This window comes from Strigops habroptila, chromosome 13 (assembly GCF_004027225.2).
Source record: "Strigops habroptila isolate Jane chromosome 13, bStrHab1.2.pri, whole genome shotgun sequence".
Taxonomy (NCBI): Eukaryota; Metazoa; Chordata; class Aves; order Psittaciformes; family Psittacidae; genus Strigops; species Strigops habroptila.
In genome coordinates this window covers 6,176,786-6,186,069 of record NC_044289.2, presented here as the reverse complement: position 1 = coordinate 6,186,069, position 9,284 = coordinate 6,176,786, and the positions used below count along the sequence as shown (strand labels likewise).

The 9,284-nt window shown below is 40.1% G+C and overlaps 1 protein-coding gene across 2 annotated transcripts in view; it reads left to right on the top strand.

The window, feature by feature from the left end:
- Nucleotides 1-144: 144 nt before the first annotated feature.
- The window catches only part of RAB22A (RAB22A, member RAS oncogene family), a 40,864-nt gene continuing 31,724 nt past the window's right edge, over nucleotides 145-9,284 (top strand). For both annotated transcript variants that reach the window (XM_030503343.1, XM_030503344.1), the window contains exons 1-3: nucleotides 145-227; nucleotides 2,019-2,098; nucleotides 5,994-6,075. In XM_030503343.1, coding sequence (XP_030359203.1) covers nucleotides 192-227; nucleotides 2,019-2,098; nucleotides 5,994-6,075 — 198 coding nt within the window. In that variant the 5' untranslated portion in view covers nucleotides 145-191. The remainder of the gene's footprint in view (nucleotides 228-2,018; nucleotides 2,099-5,993; nucleotides 6,076-9,284) is intronic.

Sequence of the window (9,284 nt, the reverse complement as noted above, 5' to 3'; positions counted from 1 at the left end):
GTGACGCCGGCGGGCCGCCCAAGATGGCGTCGCGTCCGCACAGCCTGCGGAGGAAGGTTGGCTGGTAACCACGGCGTGAGGGAGGCGGGGGGCTGCCCCCGCGGGCCTCGGCGGTACGCGCGGCCCGGCAAGGGCTATGATCGCTCTGGGCTGTGTCTCCGGTGCTCGTTAAAGGCACAGCCTGCCCGGCCATGGCTCTGAGGGAGCTGAAAGTTTGCCTTCTGGGGGTAAGTGCTGTGCGGCCGGCTCTCCGCGGGCCGGGGGCGGTGGCAGGCAGGGAGTCTGCTGAGGGGCTGGCCTGGAAAGCTTTCTGCGGTGGTGGAGAGCCCCTGCGTGAGCCTGGAGAGGCTCTGAGGGGGGGGTCCTCTCCCTGGGCAAAGGGTAGGCCTCGCTCCCGCCGGGGCTGCCGGCGCGCCCGAGCTGTGGGGCCGCGTCCCGCTGAGGAGAGCGGGCGGCCGGAAGGGCCTTCCCCTGCACCGGGCAGGCGTTCTCCGGGGGCAAATATCGCTGCTTTTATTCGATCTTTTCCTTTATGAAAGAAAAGAGGGGAAGCAGGGATACTTAGCGTGTGTTTCCCTCTTCCTCCTAAGCTGTTTCGGGCTTGGAGCTCACAAAATAAATAAAAGTACCTGAAATCAAACTCCGGGGGGGGGGGGAAGGGCTGAACTTTTTTTTCTTAAACGACATATGTAGGCTTTGAAAGTGTCCGAAGTGTTGCAGGTGGTGGCAAAAGGAGACATTAAGCAAACAGAGGTAGACGTCTAAAAAAGTCAAGGCTATAAAGCTGTGTAGTTGGTTTGGTTTGGTCTGAGCGCTTCACTGGAGAGCCTCGCGTTGAAGAGGTGGAGTTGTCCCCACCTGTATCTAAATCCTGTGTTGTACAGACTATGACTGGCAGACTTTTCTGCTTCTAAATGGCCACATTGCACTTTAGAGGGAAAAATTGTGTGTTTCTGTTCTCTTTTTGTTATGAAGGCGTTTGAGGTAACTACTAGCTACTGTTTGCGTTCACCTGACCTGAGAAACCTTTCCTCATGTGAGAAGAGGAGAATAAGCACCCAGGAAAACTGGTCATTGAACTCCTGGAGCCAGGAACTGCATCAGTGTTCTGAGATAATAAGCTTTTCTGTGAGAGGAAAATAGCTTGGAAAGATAAACACAAGCATGCATACTGTACCCAAATTTACTGCAGCATTTAGAAGATTCACGAAAATGCATGAATGATGTAAAACTTTGTTTTCAATGAAGCAGTTTCTCAGAGTTTTTTTCCCTTTAAATTTTAAGGACTCTTGAGATGTAAAGCAAAATGTTTGTCTTCACCTGTCTTAATTAAATGACCACTTAAAATGTCCAGCTGCTATTGAGAACAGTCTTACTGCTAGTAGTTTGTTGACTTCTTTCACTCCTAAATATGCTTTTTAACCATGGAGTCAGTGGTGCAAATACATACATGACCCAAAATTTTCATGTTGCATTTCCTCTTTTCCTCACAGAGCCATTTATAGCTCTGTGGAGTTCCATTAGAAACATGTTTCAGGTGTGTCACAGAAGAAATTGCAAGTCTTTCATTAAGCAGGGTGGGACGGCATTAGTCAGAGGTTGAAATGTGTGTGTCACTCTTATATAATTTAATGTGCTTCATTGGCTTGAAAAGATGGAATACTGTACTCGCTGTCTATTTTACTAAAAGTGGTAGATGTTTTTTTCCCTATTCTTGTTCAAATGTAATTTGTGCATAGCTTTGGAAAAACAAAAGTTTGAATAAATGATAATAAGCATAAATGCAGATATCTAGTCCTTCATAAAAATATCTTAACAATATTGTTTAGAAAACTAACTTATCAGAGACCTTTCATTTCTACCAAATTAATACCTGAAGTATTTCGGAATTTAACTTCTCTGAGGTTCTCTGCAGGAACATATTATTCATGTACATGTACTGCAAGATTTGAGGACAAAAAGAAACGTCTGGTTATAGTAACTAATGTCTCTTTCAACTGTTTCTGTTCTTTTTTTAGGATACTGGTGTGGGCAAGTCGAGTATTGTGTGGAGATTTGTAGAAGATAGCTTTGATCCCAACATCAACCCAACAATAGGGTAAGAAACTGAGTAGAAGTGATTTGTTCAAGACTAAAAACAAATTGTATGAATATACGTTTGTACCTCCTGAATAGATCACTCGATTCTCCATTGTGGCAGCTAAATGTGGTGAAAAACACGACTGCAGCCTTCATTAGCTCATGAACTACCTTAGGAAATGTAGAAGTGTATGCGGCACTCCTGTAACTCCATTTTCATGAGTAAGATCTGGACCCATTTTGTGTTGTTAATCTAAGATAGCAAAATCCTGCTAGAGATCCTGGATTATGATGCTTCTGTTAAAGGAACAACATGCTTTTCTCGTGTACTACTCTTAAATTTTGAAGTCTATTATATGACTACACGATTTTATTTTTTAAGGTTTCTTTTAAGAGTTATGTACAAGGACAAGTCTGTTTTGAAGGTAGTTAACATACTAATTCAGGCTGTAGTTCTCTTAATGAATTACTTGTGATTTTACATGTCTATACGTGATACACAGGCATAAGTAACTGATGAAATTGTTAGTGCAGTTGGTGTCAGGGGTAAGGATGGTTAAAAGTTGAGCCTCAAAATAACAACATTGCTGAGCTCAAATCTTCAAATGCATAGAAGGAAGACTGAATACGAGGAATTCTTGGGGTGGTTGGATCTTTTTGTTTCCTTTGCTGTCTTTTTTGCTTTGCAAGTGTCTTATGGGCTGCTTTTTTCGGTAGCAATTCCTTACTTTACAGGAGGACATGACTTCATTTGATGCTGAGAAGTGTGGGGGGGATGTCAGTGCAACTTCCTGTCTCAGGTGGTGCACAGGCTGTACTACTGCTTTGACCAAGAAAGATGCTGCTGATAAAAGTCAGCTGTGTCTCATCCTGTCCTTCTGAAAGAAAAACCCAACCCAAACCCAAATATGGTTCTGAAGATCTCTCTCTCTCTCTCCATTCCCCCTTGTGCCCCCCACTTTTTTTTTCCCCCCTCTTTTGTTTTTGCATGTAAATACTGGTAGTGCACTGCAAGGTACTCTGCAGGAAATATGCTTTTTTAATAAATTTTCCTGTTAACAAAGGTAGCTTTAGAATGAATTTCATCAAATCTTGCTGTCTTCCCTCCAAAGTCAGTTTATTTCAATCTCGTAGCTTTCTGACTGTGTGCTGTGTTAGCTGATTTCTCCTTTCTTTTTTCTTTTTTTTTCCCCTCCTCCCTCCAGTGTAGCACCAATCTGTTTGGAGACAGGAACAAAAAGAGATCACAGGCACATGTCTTCCCCCAGGAATGTCTGTAACAGATGCTATGTAGTAACTTAAGGTGCTGTTAGAAGATGCTAGCCATTGTACTAATGTGCAGAAGAGAATTTGTCTTCATGAGTTTAGTGACAGTACTGGGATTAGTATACTTGCTTGAAGTGACAGACTAAAAGTCTCTCTTTTAGCTGTCTTAACACAATCATTCATTGGTCTGAGGATTTGATATCTTGGTAGCTTGCTGTAGTAGTATAAATGAACCAAAATTTGTCTAAATAGCAGGGATGCCGTCCCAAAATTCTAAGCAAATTAATTTTGAGACTTTCTAGACCTTGTTTTTATTTTAGGAGGTAGGAAGAACAAAGTAAGGATTGGAGGAGTTTTGATCATCCTAAAACTAAAGCTGAGAACATTTCTATGTTTACTCCTGTGTTTTTGAGTTCATGAGATACAATCTTGTTTCCTGTCCTGTTTCTATTCCTGTTAGAATTATCTGGGCAATCGCACTTTGTTATCATGAATGCTCATCATTCAGGTTCAAATATGGGCAGCTGTAGAAATCCTGTCAGAATTCTGCAACTTTTGTCATCTCAGGATGCTGAGGACACATTCTGCTTTGCCTGCCCCAGCATATATCTGTAGGCACTGCAGAATATCTAGTCTTTCATTATAGCATCGAAAGGAATTATGAATGGGTATAAAACTACTTCAGGTGCATCTTGTTCACATAGTTATAGTGCTTACTTAGCTGGTAGAAGCAGCTTGGAAATTTAGTAGACATAATGCCTGTTTTCTTACTACAAGTGATTAAGGATAGCTCTAATTTGGAGGGTTTTGTTGACCCAACAGTGGTTTGTCCTTGAGCTGTTTTTCTTGGGGTTTTTTTTAATTGACATCTGTCACAATGAAAGCTTCCATTTGTCAAAGAATTTCAAGAAGCATTCAACCTCTATTGTCGGCTGCCATTTGGGATGTTTAGTTGTGATGTGAATTAGAGCAACACAGCTGTTCAGTTCAAATTGACTGTACAGGAATGTTTTGGTTTATAGAACCAAGTAAGATAAATTTTCAGAGAGAATCTATGATTTAGGGAATTGTTTACTTATTGGCTAGAGAATTCAGAATTGATGCTTAATTTGTAGCAGTCTTATGGAAGTGGAAGTCTTTGTAGTTTACAACAGATGCTGCTATCACTTTATTTCTTGTTACTCTCTGTTAAAATACATCATCTAATTAACTGTGTTTAAATGTATTGCAGTTAGGCTCTTTTTAGGGATGCTGCAACCTTTTATTTGGCCTCTTAAAAGAATAATGAGCTTTGGAGATTGAGATACTATTTGGCAAATCATCTGAGCTTGAGGATGGAAAGAAGGTTACCTCTTAGTATCTGAAAGCATTGTGTAATTGCTCCCTTTCCTTTTTAAAAATGTCAATAGCTGTTTTGTCCTCCTATATCACTGAAACATCCAAAGAGTTATAGTAACTACAGAAGTGTCACGGATCTCATTAAAATCTGTGCCCTGGTGGTACTTAAGATCCAAGATAAACTGAAGTTCAGAGTCTTGGACTCAGGTATTTCATGTTGTTTATCATGCTGAAAGATTCCTGCTCTCTGAATCTATGACAAGCTTAGTGTATGCTAGGAAGCTCCAACACGGGCTACCACCTGCATTCTGTCCAGAATTGACAGTAGAACAAGTTTGGGAACCTGCAGTATTGTCAAGTGACAGGAATTAAGCATGCAAAAGATATTTAGGATCATAATGTAGGATCTCATATGCTTAAAATAGTCATGGCATCTATAGTTCTTACTCAACAAGGATTTGAATTCAATGTGTGGCTTCTATAGTAAAAAATGTGCCTACAGGTAATAGAGCAAAGAACTCCCCCTTGTAAAAGATTAGCTCTCAGAATTCCTGTTCTTGTGGAAAACAGTGATTCAGGTAAAGTAGATCAAGTAAAACACAAAAGTTCTTTACAATATATTTCAATATGTTACTGTAAAACAGCTGGAAGTTGGGTGGGGGCAGCTGGAGCATAGGAAGAAGCGGAGGGGGGGATTGTCTTCTGAAGCACATGAGCCTCTGCAGACAGAAGCATTCAATAGCCAGGTTTTGGGAGCTGTATGGAGTGCAGAAAGCAAGCAACTTGCTCATTATCGATTTCTCTCTTCTTAACACCTACCAAACATGATATGAATCTCCTGTGTCTTATTCCGAAGTATGGACTTGCCAGTGTTTATCTGAATGTTAGGACAGGGATAGAAAAAGCTGGTACAAAGGGGAAGGATTTGATCTTTTTCCCTCTGGAAGTTTCTGGTACACGCTTAAGTGATTTGCTGTGGTGATTCCTCCATTTAAGAAGAATGCTGTTAAAAAGGCTGACCTTCCTGATTTTTTTTGGTCATACAGCCTTCATTTTTATCAAAAGCTTATGAACAATGAAAGCTCATAATTTGCATTTGTGTTCCTTCTGTTTTCTGAGTTGAATTTCATCCTCTGAGGCCCTTTGCCTCATTAATTTCAGCCTTTATGTATGAAAATCTGTGCCAGTTTTGTGTATGTGTGTGTGGGAAGCACTTTTATTGAAATGCAGACCTTTTTGAAAGTTCATGGTGATAATGTTCTAAGAGTGCGTTTATATTCTGAAAAGCATAAGCTGTAATTTTTTTCCAGAGCCTCATTTATGACCAAGACTGTACAGTATCAAAATGAGCTGCATAAATTCCTAATTTGGGATACAGCTGGACAGGAGCGGGTGAGTAGAATCAATATCTGTGCTGATAGTTCTGGATAGAGATTGGGTCGCTTTTCAGCCCTGCCCTTGAAAGTCACAGTGTGATCTGGTTTTATGAACATGGCCTAGAATGTTTGTTTCTAGGCAGGTTCCTGCAAAGATATGGGCACTGTAAATATATTTTTATTTTTCATTGTTGCTATGGTTTAAGGACAAAGCTAAGGTGATTACCTAAAAGGAGGAGCCTATAAAAACAAAAGACTGGGTTTAGATTCACTAAGAGTGCCATTTCAAAAGAAAACAAGGTGGAGGGGGAGCCAGCAGCTGTCTCTAGCACCTTTTCTAGTTGAGTTTTAAACATTCAGCTGGAGTTATTTTGCAGCCAGTGCATCTGGCAACATGAGAATCAAAGTGAAATGAATAATTGTGTTTCAGAGTTATGAGTAAGGCCCCAATTCTGGGAAAATATACAACTGCTAACACATTGTTAGCTTCAGTGTTCGGGTTATTAATGTGAGTAGGGTATGGGCTTAGGCTTTAGAAAGCAATGTTTCAAGCAGTGTTATGGGTGATAACTGATCTATTATTTTATAAAGTTTTACTTCTCACATCTGGTAATGTTAGAAGCTATGTCAAGAAATCTGTTTTGGTTGTTTTGATCTCTGCAGCATGTGTAGTTCTGAAGGGAGGCAAGAGAAGCTTTCAAGAAAATGACTAGTCAAATGAAATCAGTTAATTTGCATGATTTTTACTTAGAATTCAAAAGGAAGACTTTGCTAGTGAACTTGCTTGTTTATGGATTCCTAGTAACAGTGGTAGAAATTATAGTAGCTGTATTAACAATGCTATGTTGCAGATTCTTGACTGTTAACTACTGGCAATTGTCAGTCGCTCATGATGAGTTTATTTAGGATGAGAGTGAACTGTAACAAAGATAGACACCAGAGCTGTCCCCCACAAGAGTCAGTTTGATCAGGTTGGGTTATTATTAGTTTAGAATAATTACTGGAAAATGCAGCTGTACTATTTTTCAGGTTTGGCTCTAGAAAGTAGCTCAACTATATTTGTATTGCATTTCAGTGTCCTAGATTTTGAATCACAATTTAATTCCATCCAGCAGCACTATATGAAGCAAATTTATGTTGCCAGGGATGTGTCCCAGGGATATGTCCAATAGTATCCATGTTACTAGAAATACCCAAGTCCTTCCATTACCAGCACTCACTCAGCATTTCTGTGAATAGTTTGTCTTGAGTGAACATCCTAGCCCATTTGGAAATGTTAATGCTGGAATGTGAGTCTTCTGAGAGATAGAGTATGACTTCTGAGAGGCTGGTACTCTTAAATGGAAAGCTTTATGAACATGCCTGCCACAACTTGGCAAGAAACTTCCAATACGTATTCCATCCTGTTCACTTTAACTGTGTTTGCAAGCCATGGGAGAACATTGTAATGTGGATTCAGCACACTACAATCAGAGTAAGCATCTCTGCACATGACCATCATGTTCCTTGTATTTGTTTTTAGACTTTGAATGATACCGCTTTAATTTCCTTCCACACAAGCTGCATGGTATCTTTCTTGAAATAAAAAAAGGGAAAGATGTCTTACCTGGTCTCTGACGTGTGAGCTGTGATATCTGGGAAGCTTATGATGCCAGTATCTTCATAAATGTTTCTTTCTTCAAAACAGAGCAGCACTGTCACTTGCTGCTAGTCACAAATGGTCTGTGTACCTGCCTTGCCCTGAAATCCATAGCAGAGTTACATCTAACAATGAATTACGGAAGGGATTTCCTCTGTGATATCTGGAATACCGTAAATATCCACCCCATTCTTGGAACTAAAATGTCTCTGGTGAGCTATACCTAATGCGCAGAATTTGTAATCCTGGCTTCTTGAGGAGCATTCGCTCTTTTCCACTTCAGAAGCCCAGGAGTGAATAGTTCTATGCTACCCTGGGCAACCCCTGTGTTCTAAATGACTTCAGGGAGTGGAGGGCCTGCTTCACTCCAGAAGTGGAAATGTACACTAGCTTACTTCACACAGCTCATTGCCCAGCCTTATTTCTGCTCTCATTTCTTCTACACAGAGTATAGTTGATAGGCGATTAGTTGTAGCAGATTACTTGCAGCAATCGGGGGCTTTGCCTTCTTACCTAACAATTCTGAGTTTCTCTGGATAATTATGTCTTAATAATTCTGTCAAAACACTAATTGGAGACTGGAGGGTAAGCTGAAGTCTTTGGAAAAATAGCAAAAGGAAAATTCAGTGTTTCTGGTAACATCTGTTTTGTTAATGTATTTTATCTGCCGGCTGCTCTTAGGTGGAAAAAAGTATCTAAGTGTTAGCAGGCAGGAAATGAGAGTAATACAAAATCAGCAAGTGAAAGTTGGTTTATTCCCAATGTAAATAGTCAAATAATCAAAAAGCCAGGTTGCAACCAGTCCAAGTGGTGGTTTACCAAATATGCTTCCCTTTACATTTTAGTACTCGGGAGGAAGAGAGGGATTATGTCCCAACATGAACTGAATCCCTGCCCGTGTCTCCCTTTCCCACTATTAAATATTTTTGTATCCTGAACTTTGTGTTCAAAACCCTGTTTTCAAAACAGAATTTGAGAGCCAAATGTAAATGCTCTGGAATTCTGCTTTATGGCAAGATTTTTATGATTTATAGTATTGCTCTCTGTTGAACTGTACTAAGCAAAAGGAAATTGGTATTTTATTAGACCCGAATAAGCTTTTATGAAAAACTGTATTCTGGTCATGATTCTTGCCCTGAGTAATAAGATGCACAAAAGCACTAAATTGCATATGCTTACGAAAACAGTATATGCAATTTACTCTGTGCTTTGACTGAGAATTTTGGTTGCTAGATTAGTTGTCTGTTTCTTTTTACATTGGCAGAATGTCACATTGTTTTTAAGAATGCTTGATTTTTGGTGTAACTTAATCATATGCTTTATCACTTTTTTCAGTCCTGGATTCATAACACTCTGCCCATGCAAAGGTACAGGACTGGTTTATGTACTGCAAATGCACTGCCAGCCAAATATACCTGCTGTAGATTTAATTTTGAAAATTACAATAGAATTACTGTAACCTTTTACTATCTAGCGTGTTCCTTAAAACTCTGTTTGCAACAGGTCGCATAGTTGTGGGCTTTTGCAGTTTTCGGTTTTAAACATGCTTCTAACTTTTGAGGGGTGGGGAAAAAAAGCCCTGAAGC